General features: G+C 43.3%; 3 protein-coding genes across 3 annotated transcripts in view; 2 read left to right on the forward strand and 1 right to left on the reverse strand.

Moving 5' to 3' along the window:
• Window positions 1-14,718, reverse strand: part of Yif1 (Yip1d-interacting factor 1) — a 48,989-nt gene extending 34,271 nt beyond the window's left edge. Inside the window, exon 1 of the mRNA XM_065233845.1 lies at window positions 14,613-14,718. Coding sequence (XP_065089917.1) covers window positions 14,613-14,646 — 34 coding nt within the window. The 5' untranslated portion in view covers window positions 14,647-14,718. The remainder of the gene's footprint in view (window positions 1-14,612) is intronic.
• LOC135711106 (uncharacterized) lies at window positions 1,897-9,795 on the forward strand. Its single transcript, XM_065233844.1, has 2 exons — window positions 1,897-7,218; window positions 7,286-9,795. Exon 1 carries the CDS (start codon window positions 3,678-3,680, stop codon window positions 6,216-6,218), a length of 2,541 nt encoding a protein of 846 aa, XP_065089916.1. The 5' UTR covers window positions 1,897-3,677; the 3' UTR covers window positions 6,219-7,218; window positions 7,286-9,795.
• Window positions 14,719-21,696: 6,978 nt separating the features above from the next.
• Window positions 21,697-22,083, forward strand: LOC135711111 (histone H2B-like). Its single transcript, XM_065233850.1, has one exon. It carries the CDS (start codon window positions 21,697-21,699, stop codon window positions 22,081-22,083), a length of 387 nt encoding a protein of 128 aa, XP_065089922.1.

Consider the following 22,083-nt stretch of genomic DNA (forward strand, 5'->3'; position numbering starts at 1 on the left):
TAAAAATGCTCTTATATGTACCTAGACATAATAATTATATTAGCAAATTAAGTGCTTCTAAATTCCAATAAAAAATTATAATTTGTATTCAGTATAAATTCCAAAACGAAATTTCCTTCTAAAAAATGTACCCTTCTTTTGATCCCTTGCTGTTCTTCCATTTGTCTTAATTTCGGGGTAATGACCATTCGGGTAGTAGGACATTCGGGGTAATGGCCATTCGGGGTAGTAGGACATTCGGGGTAGTGTCACAGAATCGTTCCAGGTATCCCCGGAGAAGTGGTTAATCCTATTTAAATCAAAATCCTTCAAGCGATACATCAAATCACATGAGAATTCAAAGCCAAATCCATTGGCGGTCAAACTGAGTATCGTAAGAACTACATTGGCCACAACCGGACATGTTCCAGATACCCTAGGGGAAGTGGACAAAATCTGTCTAGAGACAAATCTCATGATGCGATGAGTTGTCTAACATTTCTAACATATTTTTTTTAATGGGACTGACTTGCGGTTACTTTTCGCTGTGGGACAATTTGACTTGGTATTTTTTATTTTTCTTGAACAAACCACCTTTTTTCAACAGCACATCTAAAAAAACATAGAAAGATAAACTGAATAATGATGCTAACTCAAAATTGATAAAAATGCAGATGGGACTGACTTGCGATTACCGGCAGTATACGACTTGATCAAGTACAACACCTGATTGTATTCAATTTACCATTGTATGAAGGGCCAAAAACGGAGGGCCAACCTTATAAGCAGACACTTCCCGAGCAAAGTCGGATATCAAAATACTATTCAAATGACATCTTATTTTGTTTTTGAAATCATGTTGACAACATATTTTGATAAACTTTTTTTTTAATTTCGATTGAATTCATATTTTGATATCATTTTGATATTTAAAAAAAATTAATGAAAAACAAAATTTGATATTTTATTAACAAAAATGTGGATGCTTTTTTGTTAATAAAATATCAAATTTTGTTTTTCATTATATTTTTTAAAAATATCAAAATGATATCAAAATATGAATTCAATCGAAATTAAAAAAAGTTTATCAAAATATGTTATCCCTAAAATCTACATTTATTTAGTCTTCGTTAGTGTTTGGTACATATCCCGCATAAACATAAGAAACGCCTAACCATCAATTCAGGATATCATCCCAACTTTATGCAGTATGGTCGTACCATCTATGATATCGTTTGTGTATGGTATCCGTAGGGGGTAGTGACAAAAAAAGTTGTAACGAAAACCGGTTGGATGCTTGGGTATTTTTCACCTATTCCATTCGATTGATCGTTAGGTACTCAATGGATTTTTCATCAGGATTACTCAAAATCGAGTTTTCTTCTTTAACTTATATTTGGCTAGCCTCACTGAAGCCACGTGTTGAGTGAAAGGAACTTAATTTTGGGTTCTTTTTTCTTACCGTGAATGAAATTTTGACATCCGTAGAAAAAATATTAATACACTGGAGTCGCTTTTTACGCGGTTAGTGCCGCTGAGTCGCAATTTACGCGGTACGTTTTTAACGATTTCTCGACAACGATACGACCTATCGTCTTGATTCCAATCACTATACTGCCCATAATTGCATATCAGTCCCATATGGATAGGAAATCAAGCAAAGATGGGACTGATATGCGATTATGGGTAGTATAGGTAATCGAATAGCATACTTTTAAAAAAATCACAATTTTTGGTGTAAATACAGAAATTTTTAAAATATGTCTATATGGAACATATCATGCTATATTAACGAATGGCATCAAAATCCGATTTATAAAAAATATTTAAGCATGTGAAAAATCCAAATCTTGGTAGTTTTTTTTACGCGGCACATATCCCCCGCGTAAAATGCGACTCCAGTGTATATAATTTAATTCGAAAAGAACGAGGTTTGTTTCATAGCTACAATAATAATTCTACACGGAAACAAGTTTTCATGTAGTTTCTATTGGGAATGCACATAATATTTTTCCATTAACAAAACCAATGATATCTATCTGATTTCACATAACATTCATGTGATCACATGATTTCTATATGATAAATCACTTAAATTGCATTTGACACATAAGGTTCATGTGATTTTGTGGTGCAATTCCCAAATATGATATCACATGAAAGTTATGTGAAATTCTAATGAATATTTTCCATTGGATATGTGATTTATTCTATGAGTGTAGCTAGAGCTGGAATTAGGTAAAGCCCTACAGTAAAAGTATGGACGACTGTCACCACAAAACTGAACAAAGCTGTTCCAATCGACCAAAGCGGTGCATTTTGACGGTTCGATTGGAACAACTTTTGACAAACGTCCATACTTTTACTGTAGGGCTTTAGAATTTGGCGTAACAGCTTTTGTAAACTATCACTTCTCTCGATGATTTCTCGCCTAACTTTTCAAAAGGTCCTATCTAACATTTCACTCTTTTCGAGAAAAACGAGGTTGAAGATTGACAAAATCTTTTTTGATACTATTTTAAACCAAATCAACTTTTGACATTTTTAAGACCTTTAATAGTAAAATGCGATAGTAAAATTGAAATTGAAATTATAATCTACCCGTTTCATACATTTTTTTCTATGAAAACGTGAAAAATGTTACATAGGACATTTTGCTCTTGTCAGGTGTACATTGGACATGTTATATAGGACGTTTTGTTATAATCACAGTTACATAGGTCATTTATGTTTTCAACATTATTTGTTTGTTTTTAAGCATTATGAGTGCATAATTTAAGTTATACGAGCTAAACGAACAATATGAGTATTGGACAATGCATCAACTTTTTTTTAACGGTATATCGCAACACTGCCCACAGATTGTTTTGGTCGATCGTTGGTGGTAGCGTGAGCTGCTTTTTATTTGATAACAGTGTTTTTTTTAGGGGCTGTTCACTAACTACGTAGACAGCTTTTCGGTATGCTTAACCCCCCTCCCCATGCGTAGACAATTGTCCATATACATGTTCCGTCTCCGCCGAAAGTGAACCAACCATCTTGACAATCGCCGCTGACGAACAGCGACAAACAACACTAACCAATCAGCGACGTCCATATCACCATGCGCAGACAGCGCGCTCCTATAAAAGTGGCACCCATTAGGCAAACTGACATTCAGTTTCCTTTTGACCGGCCACGAGCAAGCATCAGCAACAGAAGGAAGCAAACCTTTGTAGAGAGAAAGAGTAGAGAAATAAAGTAGTTACTAGCGTAGCCGTTCGCCCTTTAAATAATTACCAAGCACACATCCCTGGTTCGGAGCAAGCGTTGAAACCCATCCCCAGCTCTTTTCAGAGCTCAAAGAGATTGATTTAGATCGACGCTTGCCTCCTCCACCAATCATTGCCGATACAGTCCACTGCCGAAAGGGAAAGTGCCTTTCCAGACCGAACATCAATTTGGTCCATCACGAACCGGATACCGAACCGTTTGAAGAAGCTTTCGCCCGAAAGTTTGCCCAGTCCTACCAAAAGGATCGAACTGCCTGCCGCCTTCCGAGTGGGGAAAACGGACGAGCTACGCTAGCAAACAGTGCCAAAACAAAACTGCTTCCGCTGTTGCCGATGCCCGTCGTGCGCGAAGCATAGCAAGTGAATCGAGTTCGTGTGCGCGTTCGCGACAAGTTAAAGACAAAGTGATTTCGTAAAAATACGAAAATGCCTATTACGCGTTCGTCGACACGCGATGGTGTGCAAGATGCTGGTGCGACTCGCGATGGCGTGCAAGATGCTGGTGTCGAACAGCAACAAGGAAATCCGTCACCATCGGATGGATCTGGATCGTTCCATGGATTCGACGAATGGGAAGCCGACTGGGATGAAGCTACAGCAAAGAAATATCGTGGATTGGTTCGCCAGCGCTCCCAAGCGAAAATGAAGTTGGTGCGGATTAATCGGACGTTGATCAATGAGACGCTTGGATTGGCACAACTTGGTGTGCTATCCAAGAACCTGGCTGTTACCTACGCTGAGTACAGCCAATTCCACAGCAAGGTAATAGCCCTGGTACCCGATGAAGCGCTCGATGGACAGGATGACGAATACGCAAGCTTCGAGAAACTGTACTACGACGTATCCAATGCTGTGGAAGAGTTACTGCTAGAGGCAAAAGCTCGAGCCACTTCAAAGGTTCCTCCAGCCATTCCAGCAGCACCTCACGTGATTATCCAGCAGCAACCGTTAAAAGCACCAATCCCAACGTTCGATGGGAGTTACGACGCATGGCCCAAGTTCAAGGCCATCTTCCAGGACCTGATGGCCAACTCGGGGGATACAAATGCCATAAAATTGTATCACCTCGATAAAGCTCTTATCGGAGATGCTACTGGAGTTCTGGACGCTAAGCTCCTAAGCGAGGGTAACTACGAGCAAGCTTGGACCATTTTAACGGACCGATACGAGAACAAGCGAGTCATAGTGGAAACTCACATCCGTGGGTTGTTGTTCCTCAAGAAGATGACGTCGGAGTCTCATAAGGAACTGCGAACACTGCTGAACGAAGCCACTCACCACGTCGAAAGTTTGCGCTACCTTCAGCAACAAATCACCGGAGTTTCAGAACACATCATTGTGTATCTGATAATTTCAGCACTTGATAAATCGACCCGTAAGTCCTGGGAAGGGGCCCAGAAGAAAGGAGATCTGCCGAAGTATTCCCAAGTCATCGAGTTCCTGAAATCCAGATGCCAGATACTGGAAAACTGCGAAGCAGCGTTCCAGTCAGTGCCGCCAACAATCAAGCCAAAACAAGCCCAGCTACCTTCAAGAGTTCAGCCGCAGAAGAGCCACGCAGTTTCCACCAATGCGTCCCAAGCATGTGAGATTTGTGGTGGTGATCATCGGAACTTCCAGTGCACTGCCCTGAACAACCTAACCGCTTCCCAGAAGAACGAAAAGATCCGAGCAGCAGGAGTCTGCTTTAACTGCCTGCGCAAAGGACACCGTTCCAAGAACTGCCCTTCAATCAAGACGTGCCACAAGTGTCAGCGCCGACACCACACGTTGCTCCATGAAGATGGGGCACCCTCCCAGGAGAAAATGTCAAACATTTCTCTTCCCGCGGAATCTATGGCAATCCCGCCACCGGTTCCGGCTGCTCCGAGTCAACCGTCGACGTCGGTGCAGAAGATTCTTGCCCCCGTGGAACATCCTGTGTCCACCACCTGTTCGTCAAACTTCACCCAGTCGACCAAGACGGTACTGCTGCTTACCGCAGTGGTGCAGGTGTTTGATAAGAACAGTCATTCCCATCCATGCAGCGTCCTGTTGGACAGCGGCTCCCAGGTGAATTTCGTGACCGAAGACATGGCCAATCGCCTGGGTCTGCCGAAGAAGCCAGCCAACGTTTCGATCACCGGTATCAACGCGTTGCGCACCCTCGCTCGTGACAAGGTGACGCTGAAATTCAAGTCCCGAGTATCCAACTTCCAAGCCAGCCTCGAGTGCCTAGTGACGCCGAAAGTAACGGGCACAATTCCATCGTCGAAGATCAACATCAACAATTGGGACATCCCTGCTGGAGTGGTTCTTGCCGATCCAGAGTTCCACACGCCCGATAAGGTGGACCTGTTGATCGGCGCAGAGCTGTTTTTTGATATACTGAAGCCAAGCCAACTCAACCTGGCGGACAACCTGCCACAGTTGCGAGACACTCACCTTGGGTGGATCGTATCTGGTGTCATCGTCGAGCCACAGATTTCCAACGTATCAGTTCAGCATGCCAGCCACGTTTCTCTTGAAGACATCGAGCGAAAGATGTACAAGTTCTGGCAAATCGAGGAAGTGCCGGACGTACCCAAGTTATCAACCGAGGAGATGGCATGCGAAGCACACTTTCTGTCCACATACCAGCGTGACGAGTCCGGAAGATTTATCGTGAGCTTGCCGTTCAACGAAAATTCTTCGCAGCTGGACGATTGCCGTGCTTTAGCTCTGAAGAGGTTCCTGATGCTGGAGAAACGACTGATGAACAATCCCGAACTACAAGCGCAGTACGTAGAATTCGTTCGAGAGTACGAGGTTCTCGAACATTGCCGTGAAATCAATGAAGCTGATGATCCTCCCAACCAGCAGAGGTATTATCTTCCACATCACATCGAGCACAAAATGTCGTGTCGTGTTCGATGCAAGTGCCAAGTCGTCATCCGAAAAGCTGTCTTTAAACCAAGTCCTGCAAGTCGGTCCTGTGGTGCAGAATGATCTGCATTTCATCGTCCTACGCTTCAGAAAGTTCAAGATCGCCTTTTCTGGAGACGTTGCCAAGATGTACCGGCAGGTACTGCAAGCACTACAAGATCGACGTTTCCTCAGAATCTTCTGGAGACCACACCCGTCGCAGAAGCTACGGGTTCTGGAACTGTGTACTGTTACCTACGGTACAGCATCCGCTCCATACCTCGCAACAAGGTGCCTGGTACAGCTCGTCGAGGAAGAAGGTGAGTTTTTTCCTATCGCCTCTCGCATTGTAAAGGAGGAGACGTACATGGACGATGTACTGTCCGGCGCAGACTCGGTGGAAGATGCAATCGAAGCTCAACAACTATTGAAGCAGCTCCTAGGACGTGGTGGTTTTCCGATACATAAATGGTGCTCGAACTCCAAAGAATTTCTCGAGCGCATTCCCGTGGAAGACCAGGAAAAAAGGGTACCGTTAGAAGAACGTGATGTAAACGAAGCTATCAAGGTCCTTGGCTTGCTCTGGGATCCGAATGCCGATACGCTGTACATTGCAAACCATCCGAAGCTACCGCCGCCATTACAACAACGTGTTACGAAGAGGGTAATGTATTCGGAGATAGCCAAATTCTTCGACCCTCTTGGGCTGGTCTCTCCAGTCATCGTATTGGCAAAACTAATGGCTCAACGGTTGTGGCAGCTCAAGGTCGGATGGGACGATCCGATTGATGAAGACACGGCGCAAAAGTGGCAAGAACTTCAAGCTTCGTTGTCGCATTTGCACAACATCGCCATCCCAAGATGCGTGACATTCCAAGGAGTCGTCGCGTTCGAATTGCACGGGTTCTCCGATGCCTCAACAGTGGCGTACGGGGCCTGCATCTACCTACGAAGCCTGTTCAACGATGGTTCAGCGAAGCTCCGCCTACTGACAAGCAAATCCAAGTTGGCCCCTCTTCACGATCTTTCCATCCCACGAAAAGAACTTTGTGCCGCTCTCCTGCTGACACGATTAGTTCTGAAGGTATTACCTGCCCTGGATATGGAGTTCCGGGAAATTGTACTTTGGTGTGACAGTACGACTGTCCTAGCCTGGATCAAGAAACCGCTCAACCAACTCCTATTATTCGTCCGAAACCGAATCGCTGTAATTCAAGAACACACTGGTGGATTCCGGTGGGAGTACGTTAGATCGCTGCAGAACCCTGCCGACATCGTCTCGCGCGGCCAACTACCTGGAGCCTTGGAGAACAACAACCTTTGGTGGAATGGCCCTGAGTTCCTCCAGAGAGTGAAATACGACATCGATCCACCCGAAGAAGTACCAGATCCGTTGCTGTCAGAGCTGAAACCAGTCATCGTCACCGCAGCTGTGAGTATGGAACCTTTCCCATTTTTCTCCAGATACAGCAGCTTCCGCAAAATCCAACGTGTAATGGGCTACGTCTTGCGATTCGTTGGTAACTGCCGTATGAAGAACCTTGCCGAGCGGAAGACAAACCATCACCTGATGATACCGGAACTGCGACAGGCAACTGAAGCTATAATCCACGTGGTTCAGTTCGTTTATTTGGCGGACGAGATTCAACGAGTTGTTGCCCACGAACCCTGCAAGAAGTTGGCAAACCTGCGTCCTATCTATACCGATGGTCTACTTCGTGTGGGCGGTCGAATCGATCGCTCACAACTACCGTTTGAGAGCCGTCATCCCATCATCTTACCAGACAAGGACCCGGTGGTACGCCTTTTGATTCGACAGATGCACGTCGAACAGCTTCACGTCGGGCAGTCTGGCCTGATGAACGCCATGAGACAACGATATTGGCTTCTGAACGCTCGCTCCACCATCCGGCAAATTACACGTAAGTGTGTGAGATGCTTCCGGATTAATCCAACCAATACCAGCCAACTGATGGGAAACCTGCCAGCATCGAGAGTGGTACCATCGCCCCCATTTGCCGTGACCGGAGTGGACTACGCCGGGCCTTTCCTGATTAAGCAAGGTGTGCGCCGTCCTGCTCTAGTGAAATCATATGCGGCCGTCTTTGTTTGTATGACCACCAAGGCCGTCCACCTAGAAGCGGTTTCCGACTTAAGCACCGATGCTTTCTGGCGTCCCTGAAGCGATTCCTTGGACGACGAGGAATGATCCAACAGCTGCACTCGGATAATGCAACCAACTTCCGAGGTGCCAACAATGAACTGAACGCCTTGTTCCAACAGTTCCGGGATCAGCAAGCCGTTAACACCATCGAGAAATTCTGCCGCAACCGTGAGATCGAGTGGCACTTCATCCCACCGGACGCACCCGAATTCGGTGGCCTTTGGGAGGCCGCAGTCAAGTCTGCCAAGAGCCATCTAAAGCGTATTGTCGGCAACGTAAAGCTCACGTTCGAGGAGCTATCCACCGTTCTGGTAGAAATCGAAGCTGTGCTAAATTCTCGACCACTTTTCACCATCTCCAACGACCCGGCAGACCCACTGGTGATCACGCCAGCCCACTATCTGATTGGACGCCCTCTCACTGCCATACCCGAGCCATCCTTGGAAGACGTCAAGGCAGCACGTCTAACTAGATGGCAACACCTGCAACTTATGCGCGAACATTTCTGGCGCGCTTGGAGTCGCGACTATCTGAACACCCTACAACCCAGAAAGAAGAATCTTCGAACTACGCCGAACATCCGTGAAAACATGGTTGTTCTGCTCCACGATCGAAACCAACCCCCACTCAACTGGAAGTTGGGTCGCATCATAGCCGTATATCCAGGCGATGACGGTTTGGTCCGAACTGTCGATATCGTTGCAGGGGGTTCCAGCTACAGACACCCTATCAACAAGATATCGGTACTGCCTATCGAAGATAACGTACAACCTCCTGGTAATTGTTGAGTTACCTCAACCGGGGGGAGTATGTTCCGTCTCCGCCGAAAGTGAACCAACCATCTTGACAATCGCCGCTGACGAACAGCGACAAACAACACTAACCAATCAGCGACGTCCATATCACCATGCGCAGACAGCGCGCTCCTATAAAAGTGGCACCCATTAGGCAAACTGACATTCACTGGAGATCATTAGCTGCTTGAACGTCAAGCAGTACAGTTCGGTCTTTGCTCGCTCTGTCGAGTTGTTCGATTAACCTATAGTTTGTTACAAACGTTCGCAGATATACTGCACGTCGCGTCGTCAGTAGTGTCGGTCGCATAGCGTGATGGGAAGACAGCGCTCTCGGAGCCGACTTCGTGAACAAGCGGAGAAGAAGAACAGTGGTGAGGGTAGCTCGGTACCTACCTCGAATAGGTACGCTACTCTGCCCACCGATGTTGGAAATACCAACCCAGTCCCGGTGAAGCGGACGAAAAAGAGGAAGAAGAACCAAGGTCAGTCCGATGGTACGAGCGGACGCGACGAACGCCAGCGACATCGGTGATTTCGGCGACGCCGTCGAAACCGAGAATTCTGCCGGCCCGAGTGCGGCGAAAATCAAGCTTCCTCCACTGGTGGTGAAGGTAGTGCCACTCAAGACGCTCATTGGCGATTTCGCATCGCTGGGCATCGCAGCTGAGTACAAGATCAGCAGGATCGGCACTAAGGTGATGCTCCGGACGAAAGCGGAATACGAAATCGCAGTCAAATTCCTGAAGGATTCCAATGCGGAATACTTCACGCACGACATCCCCGGTGAAAAGCCCTTCAAGGTAGTCATCAGGGGTCTACCGGATGTTGATCCCAAGGCGATCGAAGAAGAACTCAAGGACCGGTACAAGCTGGCCCCAATCGCTGTCTTTCGGATGACGAGGCGAGACGAAAACGTGAAGACGTACCCGGATTGTCTTTTACTGGTGCACTTCCAGAAGGGAACGGTGACGCTGAATGCGCTGCAGGCTATCCGCTCAATCTACTCCATAATCGTACGATGGGAGCCATACCGTGGAGGCCATCGCGATGTGACCCAGTGCCAACGATGTCTGAACTTTCGACACGGCACTCGCAACTGCAACATCAAGCCACGTTGTAGCAACTGCGCTCAAGAACACGCCACTTCCAACTGCCCTGCGGATGGAGCCGTGGCGTTAAAATGCGCCAACTGTGGTGGTGCTCATCAAGGTTCCGACAGACAGTGCTCCAAACGCGAGGACTTCAAACGCATCCGAAAACAGGCGGCAACTAACAACCAACCAGGACGCAAGAAGGACAAAGTCCCGGCATTTCGGACGGAGGATTTCCCGCCCCTTCGTGCTCCTCAGCAAAGGCAAGTGAATTCGCGGGTGCATTCCGCTCAAGCAACTTCCGGTGATTCTGCTGGCCAAAGCTCTCCATCCCCCCCTGGATTCTGGAGACAACCAACAGCGCAAAACAACAACCCCGATCTGTTCTCAGCGGATGAACTGATGGAAATCTTCGTCAACATGTCCGGTGCTCTTCGTAAGTGCCGCAATAAGCCCGAACAGATCCAAGTGCTCGGTAAGTTCATCATCCAGTATGGCGTCTAAACCGCTAAGTATCGTCACCTGGAATGCTTGCTCTGTAAGAGCAAAAGAGATTGAGCTTGCCGACTTCCTCCGCAAGCACAGCATCGACGTGGGCCTTCTAACCGAGACCCATCTAAAGTCCGGTGACAGCTTCTGGTTGCCTGACCACAACATTATCCGGCTTGATCGCACCAGCTCCAGGGGGGGTGGTGTTGCGGTCGTCGTCAAGAAAGGAATAAAATACCACACTCTGTCCCATATCCGCACAACTATCATCGAGGCCCTTGGTGTGGAGGTAGAGTCGTCGACTGGATACGTCCAGTTCATCGCCGTCTACTGCCCTCGACAGTGTGCCGCCAGCAGTGGACTAGCGGCTAAATTCAAGAAGGACCTGTCCACCATCACCCGTACCGGTTCCCGCTTCGTAGTTGGAGGAGATCTGAATGCTCGCCATGAGGCCTGGCGGAACTACCAGCAGAACCAGAACGGTCGTCTCCTGTTCGACCACTCACAGCATGGGCTGTACTCCGTTTGGTTTTCGGATGAGCCAACATTTATCTCACCGGCGGGCAACCCATCGACGCTAGACCTGTTCCTGACAAATATCGGCTTGTCCAAGCCGGTAGCCTTGAACGAACTCAGTTCCGACCACCAACCGGTGGTGTCTGAGCTGGGCTGCAACGTGGCTCCTGCTTCAAGCCTGCGCAAGGACTATCATCGCGTAAACTGGGCCCAGTTTGGACGCGTGGTAGACAGGCACATCATCGACAACCCGCCGCTTGACACCGTGGAGGACATCGACCGAGCGTTGGAGGGACTCCACCAAGCCATAACCGTGGCTGACGAGGCGTGCATCCGACGAGTTCCTGTGAGGGGTAAGTTTATTGCTATTGATTCCCACACCCAACTCTTAATTCGCCTGAGAAATGTTCGTAGACGCCAGTTTCAGAGGACTGGAGATCAAGCGATGAAACGTGAAATGGCCGATCTAAACAAGGAGATTGCTTCCAGAATGGTCTCACTCCGGAACGAAAGTTTCGGGCGGCTTGTCCAGAATCTGGACGACCGCTCCAGACCATTCTGGAAAGTTGCCAAGGTCTTAAAGACGCACCCTAAACCCATTCCGCCACTAAAAGATGAAAATGATGACGATCGGCTCATAATCACCCCTCAGGAGAAAGCAAATGCGATTGGTGAGCATATTGTCAAATCGCACTTGCTTGGCTCCAACATCCAAAGTCCGCTCGAAGTTCAGGTTGAGCAATGCGTACTCAACTTTGATTCCTCCCCTTGTGCCATCCCTCCGGAGGATAGAATCACAGTTGAACAGATTTGCTCAGCGCTGAAATGCACCAAAAACATGAAGGCCCCCGGGTTTGACGGAATATTCAACCTAGTGTTGAAAAATCTCAGCATGAAGGTTCACTCTCTGCTGGCTGCTGTCTTCAACAGATGCTTGGAACTGCACTACTTTCCAAGCATCTGGAAGACAGCGAAAATCATACCTATCCGCAAACCCGGGAAGGACCCAACGCTAGCTTCAAGCTACAGACCAATCAGCCTCCTTTCAGCGCTGAGCAAATTGTTCGAGAAACTCATTCTCAATCGTTTGCTCAAGTTTGTCGAGGAAAATAACATTCTCCTTCCGGAACAGTTTGGGTTCAGAAAGGGGCACTCCACCAATCACCAGCTAGTGCGGGTGATGAATAACATCCGAAGTAACAAAGCTGTATCCAAGTCCACAGCCATGGCATTGCTAGACGTTGAGAAAGCGTTTGATAATGTCTGGCACAATGGGCTTGTATACAAGCTCTGTTACTTCAACTTTCCATTACATCTGGTTAAAATCACCCGTAGCTACCTCCAGCAAAGGTCGTTTAAGGTATCGTTGAATGGTTGTCTTTCAGACACGTTTTCCATCCCTGCAGGAGTCCCGCAAGGCAGTCTGCTGGGTCCCTTGCTCTACAGCATTTATACTTCCGACATTCCTCCCCTTGGAGACGGTTGTGTGTTCTTCCTGTTCGCAGATGATACCGCAATAGCTGTCAAAGGAAGGATGCCTCGCGAAATAACGAACAAACTTCAACGATGCTTTAACGCCTTTGCTGATTATGCCACCACGTGGAAAATCAAAATCAATGCTTCCAAAACACAAACAATCATGTTCCTCCATCGACAATCACCCAAACTAAAACCGGCTCCCTCTTGTACTGTAATCATGGATGGCACAAGGGTTGAGTGGTCCGCCGAAGTAACCTATCTCGGGATGTTGTTTGACGAAAAGCTTCTATTCCGCTCGCATGTGGAGAAAACCGTAGTCAAGTGTTCCGCCTTGGTTAGGTGTCTGTATCCGCTGATTTGCCGCAGATCCCGCCTCTCAAGGGTGAACAAACTGGCCGTCTACAAACAAATCATAGCACCTGCGATCCTCTACGCAGCTCCGGTGTGGGAATCATGTGCACAGACTCACAGGAACAAAATTCAGGTAGCTCAGAATAGAGTGCTGAGGATGGTTCTTGATCGTCCTTTCGACACTAGAATAACAAATTTACATGAAGAGGCAGGCATTGCCAAAATAGATTCCAAAATTAACGAAATTAAGACTAAATTTGCACAAAAATGTAATTTATCAGAACATGATTTGATAAGCAATTTGTATATAGTAGGTTAGGTGTACATAGTAGTTGTAGGTTAGTTGTAGTTGTAAATAGTAGTTATAAGTAGTCTCCTTTTCCCAATTCAAATCAAACCAATCCCACCAAGGTGGTCATACTTTAAAATAGGCCTGATAGGACTAGGAACTGTAAATAATAATTAAAATCTCAAATGTACTAAAGTTGAAAAGACGCATCTGTGTCACTTAAAAAATTCATACATGTAAACCACACAATCACAAGAAATAAAGATCATTTAAATGGCAAAAATGGCAAACTGACATTCAGTTTCCTTTTGACCGGCCACGAGCAAGCATCAGCAACAGAAGGAAGCAAACCTTTGTAGAGAGAAAGAGTAGAGAAATAAAGTAGTTACTAGCGTAGCCGTTCGCCGTTTAAATAATTACCAAGCACACATCCCTGGTTCGGAGCAAGCGTTGAAACCCACCCCCAGCTCTTTTCAGAGCTCAAAGAGATTGATTTAGATCGACGCTTGCCTCCTCCACCAATCATTGCCGATACAGTCCACTGCCGAAAGGGAAAGTGCCTTCCCAGACCGAACATACAAATTTTAAAATTTGTATGGGCCGTGGATAATTGTCAACCCAAACCCAACCCCCCCCCCCCCCCCACGTGGAAATAGTAAAAAAATGCTTGACATGAAAATTCCGATGTGCACAATCATATTGTTTTGGTTTGTTTGAACATTTTAGACGTTTTACTCGTATAAACACAAAGGACCGAAGTACAGATCTGCACTGTTTTGGTTTTTCTGATACTTCAGACGTTTGTCTTGATGAACATAGTCAAACGTCTTATGTAACAGTGAAACATCGTTAATGCAAATTTTGATTTCAGACGTTTTGTTAATTTAGAATTTTCTCAATTCAATTGACATTAATCTGAATGTCTGTGTGTGCATAATGTTCTTAGATACAATTGTTACAATGTGCATTTATAAACTCGATTTGTTTACATTTGTTACTTAGGACCTTTTGAAAAGTTAGGCGAGATTTCTAGAAAGCCAAGGCTCGCCCACTCCAATCAACTTCACCATCGGGCAGGGGAAGACGTCTCCTTCCCGTTGGTTAGTGTGGGCGTGCCTTGAGTTTCGAGAAATCATCGAGAGAAAGTTATTGTTTACAAAAGCTGTTACGCCCTAATTCCAGCTCTATCAAGAATGTTTGTAGGGTGGGAAATCCACCTCCACATCAAAATCAATTTAGTCCTGATAAAGGGTAACAACCAGCATTTTTGAGTAAATAAATTACTATTTCTTTCGAACTTACGATTGCGGCTTCCACTGTTTGCGTTGAAATTCATTTTTAACAGAATTAGCGCGCACTAAAAACAAAGATTCGGCACTATTAATGAATCTATTACGGAATCCACATCACCATAAATCAAGCTGGATAATGCATTAGGTCCTAACTAACACGCTAAAAAAAGGTCCATTGATCTTTAAAGTTTAACCTGTTTCGAGAAAACCCCCACATATTCATAGACTGTACCAAAACATCATCCTCTGTCGGAATGAATCCTCAGACCATTCCTCGGACCATTCAAATCGATACATCGTAAACGCTTTTTCGAATGATAGCTGCAACCGGATGACGGTTGTTTTGTAATCAGATGATGCTATTCTCGAATAGAGTTTTTTGACGTTTAATCGGCGCACACTACTGCACCATTTAAATCGAACGAGTGCGAGCAAGAGGGAAACAGATTAGTGGGAAAACAAACCGTTCATTCATTCATGTGCGTTAGATACACTAGTAAAAATCCACACATAACTAATAGACAATTTGTATAAAATATTAAGCATAATATTCATTTGGCCACACATAATTAGATATCATGGAACAAAACACATACAGATTATGTGTCATATAAACAGTATGTGTGATTACATATAGAGGTGATATGTGCAAGTGAGATTTATGTGTCTGGCATATAGAAACTATATCATAAATCTAATTGCAAAAATCTATGTGTGGAACACATAGAAACAATCATTGACTTTTTCTCAGTGAAGAGAAAGACGATTATGGTGGTAAGCTCCAACCGGTATTATCCTCGGATTAAATCCCGATCAAGAATGTCCGGCTGGTTTGATGTCGACATCAGAGTTAATCAACATAATTCTGAGCAAACATTTTTCAGATCATACAAACAGGGACGGTATTAAAAGTTAATCCGAGTTGGAGCTTACCGCCATTAAACGTCAAAAAGATCTATACACGATGAACATTGATACGAGAAGCGAACGGACCTTAGTATAAATCAGGCCAGTGACAACCCGCATAAACAATAACCATTAGAGGAGCCTAACCACCAATTCGGGATATCATCTCAACTTTATGTGGTATGGTCGTACCATCTATGAAATTGTTAGTGTATAGTACCCGTTTATTAGGGAAGGCCTATACCAACAGCAGCATTTGACAGTACGCAGCATGTCCCGGGCTCAAATCGTTTATTTTGCTGTTTTGGGCCCGCTGTCACGGTATAACATGTTGCCTACGCGCCTGCCACTGCGCTGGTATAAATCAAGATCAAATTCTCATTACACGGTAACCAGCGTAAGCACATAAATGAGTAAAAAATACACATTTTTTTATATTTATATGCAGCTGTCAAAAAATGTGTAAATTTGGAGATCCTAAATTGTGTAAAAAATACACATTTTAAGACTGTAGTACCAGTCAAAAAATGTCTATTTTTATACTCATTAATGGGTTAAAAAAAAATTTCAAACTTTGCTCCATCCTGCTTTGTTGACGCACGCCATTTGCTAAATTTTCAGTGAAGAACAGCAGGAAAATAAAGGAACTACGGTCCAAACTGGACAGCGCGCAACGATGGACATGCTAGAGGGTAGACGATTTAATTTTTTTTTTCATAGCTTTTAGTTTTAGTTTAGTTTATATACTTCATATACTGATTTTTGTTTTTCTTCCCTTGATTTGTTTTCCGTCCTGAGCACCAATGCTACCGACGCCATGGAGAAAGCTCCCATACCAGGACCCTACACAGAAAAACAAAACTACCCACCGCTTGGGTTTTTTAAACTCAAATTTGAGTTATTTGACCTCTGCCCGTTTCATTTCCTCTCGCTATTGTTGTCAAAAATAGAACGAAAGATTCGACTCAATCGTCTAGTTCCGTACGAGAAGCCAAAATTGAGTAATATGCGATATACCCAAATTTGAGTTAATTGAACTTAATTTTGGGTAGAAAAAATTGAAAATAACTTAGCGATGGGTATTTTTTTTTGCCGTGCTTAAATGCAAACTACTTTGAGCTGGTTTATCCAAATTTGGCTTATCGTACGGAACATGGGAGATGAGTGAAAAGAACTTAATTTTGGGTTGTTTTGAATTTCTGTGTACCAATCGACCCATCAGCTCATGAACCGGGGCCCAATGGCTTCACTTTCCTTCCAAAGGAAGGCGTGATCCTCAGCGCGATCAGAGATGTTATGCCTCAGAACATCCCGGCAGCATCGACTGGGATTGAACCCTGGCCTGCTGGGGTGAGAGGAAATCACGCTCACCCTACACCTCCAGTGCCGCTACTTCTTTTTGTTGATGGCATTTCTTTTTTTTTAATAAAATATTTTATTCGAGCAATCTTTATTTTACCATTGACACAAATAAGAAAATTCCGAAGTTAATAAAAAACCATGCGCACCCATTATATTTAAGTTCTAGAAATGATTACTTTTTACACATTTTGCTGTAAAAACCGTTCTTGAAAAATGTGTAAAAAATACACTTCGGTTGACGTTTGCTGGGTTTACACATAAATGTGTAAACGCAGTTTACACATTTTATGAGTAGGCCCTTTTTTTCACGTAATGTGTGAAATTTTACACATTAATGTGTTTACATTAAACACATAAATGAGTTAAAAAAATATACATTTTTTATATTTATATGCAGCTGTCAAAAATGTGTAAATTTGGAGATCTTAAAATGTGTAAAAAAAACACATTTTTAGAATGTAGTACCAATCCAAAAATGTGTATTTTTATACACATTCACGGAACCGAATTTTTTTCATTTAAATCAAAAATATAAATGTTCATTTTATAAAAATATACAAATTATACAAAAATATATATGTTTGAATTAAAGTCAAAAGCATGTTTATTTCAACAATATAGAATTTGGGCACTTACCAGATTTAAATAAAATGCTCCATTCACAAAATAAAAGCATTTTAAGATTGCACTCGTATACTTCCCCGTGGAAAATTTTGAAACCATCATCACTTTCATAGTTCTTCTATTCTCCACGCGTGCCAACTTTGATTTGCCAATATTTGGACAGTATTGGCAAATCAAAGTTGGTACTCGTGGAGAATAGAAGAACTATAAAAGTGATGATGGTTTCAAAATTTTCCACGGGGAAGTATACGAGTGGAATCTTAAAATGCTTTTATTTTGCAAATGGAACATTTTATTTAAATCTGGTTGGTGCTATGTTAGTAGAAAACTTAAGGACTACTCAATAGACAAATAATATAGAAAAATTCATTTCTTTTCAGATTTTTAGCTGTACACATAGATTTGAGCTTTTCTACCACTGTAGCAGCAACCAGATTTAAATAAAATGTTCCATTTGCAAAATAAAAGCATTTTAAGATTGCACTCGTATACTTCCCCGTGGAAAATTTTGAAACCATCATCACTTTTATAGTTCTTCTATTCTCCACGAGCGCCAACTTTGATTTGCCAACATTCAAGAGCAAATTTTCATTACGTCGAATGTAACAAAGGTAAACAAAGTCGAGCTATCAGTGTCAATCGATGCTCCTGCTATTACACTATATACTGTCCGAATATTGGCAAATCAAAGTTGGCTCTCGTGGAGAATAGAAGAACTATGAAAGTGATGATGGTTTCAAAATTTTCCACGGGGAAGTATACGAGTGCAATCTTAAAATGCTTTTATTTTGTGAATGGAGCATTTTATTTAAATCTGGTTAGTGCTACGTTAGTAGAAAACTTAGGACTACTCAATAGACATATAATACAGAAAACATAATTTCTTTTCAGATTTTTAGGTGTAAACATAGACTTCCGCTTTTCTACCACTGTAGCAGTAACCAGATTTAAATAAAATGCTCCATTTTCAAAATAAAAGCATTTTAAGATTGCACTCGTATACTTCCCCGTGGAAAATTTTGAAACCGTCATCACTTTCATAGTTCTTCTATTCTCCACGAGTGCCAACTTTGATTTGCCAATAGGATCACATCCCATTTTTAAATTTATTTACCAGTCGAATTGCTTTTTGACGTAATCACCTTCCGATCAAAATAGTTTTCGATGTTACTTAAGTCACCCAATTTCTATGGAGATACCGTTTGACTTAAGTAACAGCGCTGAGAAACCCGTGAAAAGTGTACGTTCGTCGTTTCGCTTTCTCATTATTAAAGTGAATCAATCGAACTGTTTGTTGCTAAGATGATTTCGGTGGTCCTAAAATGATGAATGGGCTGCACGTAAGGAGACGTAATTGATAATTCTCTCGAATATCCTGGTAAATACACTTTGACTTAAGTAACAATAGGGGCCACCAAACGACGTATAATAACTTTTGACTCAAAAACCAGTATTTCTTAGCATGAAAACTAGCGATTTGCCTTTGTATGATTAAAACCCGGCTAAATATGTTAAACATTGTTATCACTATGAGATTATATGTGTTTAATTGGAAATAGGAATAACTTTTCGGTCATCAAAACAAAACTTTATTTTTCTCGGATCGGTGCGAATGTTACTTACGACATAATGAAAATTTGCTCTTGATATAGTGTAATAGAGCAGGAGCATCGATTGACACTGATAGCTCGACTTTGTTTACCTTCGACGTAATGAAAATTTGCTCTTGATATAATGATTACTTTTTACACATTTTGCAGTAAAAACCGTTCTTGAAAAATGTGTAAAAAATACACTTCTATTGACGTTTGATGGGTTTACACATAAATGTGTAAACGTAGTTTACAAATTTTATGAGTAGACCCCTTTTTTCACGAAATGTTTGAAATTTTACTCATTAATGTGTTTACGTGTTATGTCGCAAGTAACATTCGCACTAAAGAGCCTGAATGATAAAAAGACGACATGTCAAAATTGGAACAATCGATTATCTGTCAAAGTCATATGAAAAGTCATTCCAATCGAGCAGAAGACCTGTCAAATGGATAAGATGTCATCTCTTTAATTTGCACCACCCGCATAGACGCGAACTACACGGACAGAAAATTGTTTGCATTGAACTAAACAAAACTTTAATTGTATTTAAACAAACAATTCCGGTTGAAATTATATTGCATTTTGTTGTTTCAATAATACTTATTCATATAAATTCAAAATAGGATTCTTTTTGTTTTAATAAGCCACTTTTCAACTGCAACTATTGTAAAAATAACAATATTCTATTATTAACACCGCAGCGATCCCATTCTGCCACAATGTGCAGCGATCCCATTTTGTCAAAACCATAGAAATTTGTTATCTTAGATAAAAATAATTTGCACGGAATAGATTAGACACGAACCAACTCATACATTTTGTATGCGTGTTTGTGGCTAGGATACACAATTTTCGCGAACACGGCGGCAGATGTCAGTTTTGTGCTTTGATCATAAATTTGATGATACTTTGTATGATCATTCATGTCGGTTTGTCGGTGTTATTAAGCCAACAATAGTTCATTTTATTTTAGCATTTATTTGCTGTGTCCATTCCCCGGGCCATGAATGCAAAAATAACTACCAACCATTCCCTCGTTTTCACCCGGACAAAAATGTAAACAATAACAAAACTTGTGAATTTCGGGAAATAAGTGCAAAATTTCCAAAATCTTGAGACTTGAGGTAAGTATGCTGCAGTTCGAGCTGCAGCGAGAGCTGCAGTTGCTAAATATAATCAATTTTCTGTTTTTGACGTAGGACTACGTCTTTGATTTCTATATGGGGGTACACTTTGTGAAAACCGAAAATGAACATGTAACAAATTAAGAAAGATTTTGAACGTTAATAACTCAGCTGCCTCTGGACCAATTTCAATAATTTTATCACCAATCGATCAGAAATATGGCTACGCATCGATAAAATGCTTCCGAATGTTGATTTTCAACAAGAAACTATTGAAAAAGTGGTAAATGTCCAGCATTTTCCAAAAGCGTCGAATTAACTAACAAATCCACCAATTACGTGCATGCATATGCTGCTTCCCCAGCACAGTCGTCAGAGAGTAGTAGGTAGACGAAACATGTCGATGTAGCATTACGACGAGGTTTGGTAGTTCAGTGGTTACCGTTTCTGCTTACTGGTCAATCCTGGCCTGTCCCCTTCCTTGTAATTTTTCACTTTGCCTTATTTTATCCCCACTAGATTTAAATAAAAAAACAAATTCTGCTTTAACCGATCGCATCACTTACCACAGTTAATCCTAATCTAAAAATAACCTACCTCAGTTACACAACTATCCTTCCCGAGACAGCCGTGGAGATGTAGAGGTATTCTCGGTCTCTAGTAACAATCGGACGTCGAACTAATCATCCTTCCCTCCCCAAAAGACCGTGAGGACGTGGCCGGCGCTGTGAATTGATCTATAGATTGAATTAATGTGTAATGTACATTGAAGATGGAAAGCTTATCCCATGCACCATCTATGTAGTTCTCTGTGCAAGTGGATTAGTTGTGATCATTCATCCGCGCCATGCGTAGGCGGATTTCGCCGATTAGAAGGTGATAGTCAGACGCGCGGAGGAGCAACTACGAAGTGCACGGTCAGATAACGTTAACTCGACGGCAAACACATTCATTGATACGTTGGATGATAGAAGAGCATAGCAGGAATAGTGCGAAATAGGAAGCCATGGTCATCATAAAAGAGGAAATCGAAAAAGAGAATTGGCTTACACCCTTCTGCTTCTAAGCCCCTTACAGTCATCGTCATAGCATCGCACCGCTTTTGGTTCTAGGGCACTTGCTGGTTGCAATTTTAGATCAGGATTCACTGTGATGCGATCAGTTGTAAGCAGCAAAAATTTCCTTCCCAACTCTCATGTGGAATCTTTTAGTGGCTCTGAAAAGGGCCGGTTTTGATAGATTTCGACGGAGAAATTAAAAGCGTTCACCACAAATACGAAGAGCCAGCTGAATGTCCTTTGGCATAATTGTGACACGCTTTGCGTGAATGGCAAACATACCGACCAGATAGGTCGGTTTATTTCACTCGTCGAGGGTATACTTATATCCGAGCTTATATCTGCATCAGGTAGCATATTATTAATACAGGGAGGGAACAATACATACAGCAAAATACTGAAAAGGGGAAGAGTTTCGCTTCTCATGCTACGGGCACAAAACGAGACACCACCGTCGAAACGACTATCAGTTATTCTCTTCCGAAGTGAACAATTTCATGTTGGACCGAAAACCAGTGAAAAGGCCGCTAAGAAGTCTGGAAAGGCGCAGAAAGTCATCGTCAAGGGAGAGAAGAAGAAGAAGAGACAGCGCAGGAAGGAAAGCTATGCCATCTACATCTACAAGGTGTTGAAGCAGGTCCACCCGGACACCGGAGTCTCGTCGAAGGCCATGAGCATCATGAACAGCTTCGTCAATGACATCTTCGAACGTATTGCTGCTGAGTCGACCCATCGTGGCTCAATACAACAAACGCTCGACGATCACGTCCCGCGAAATCCAAACTGCGGTCCGTCTGCTGCTGCCGGGTGA

The sequence above is a fragment of the Ochlerotatus camptorhynchus genome, unplaced genomic scaffold, assembly GCF_037179485.1.
Source record: "Ochlerotatus camptorhynchus isolate MF236.1 unplaced genomic scaffold, CSIRO-AGI_Acam_v1.1 ptg000422l, whole genome shotgun sequence".
NCBI lineage: Eukaryota > Metazoa > Arthropoda > Insecta > Diptera > Culicidae > Ochlerotatus > Ochlerotatus camptorhynchus.

What these genes read in the sequence shown, in the direction of transcription:
- LOC135711106 (XM_065233844.1), top strand. Translation starts at nt 3,678, where the DNA reads ATGCCTATTACGCGTTCGTCGACACGCGATGGTGTGCAAGATGCTGGT.
- LOC135711111 (XM_065233850.1), top strand. Translation starts at nt 21,697, where the DNA reads ATGCTACGGGCACAAAACGAGACACCACCGTCGAAACGACTATCAGTT.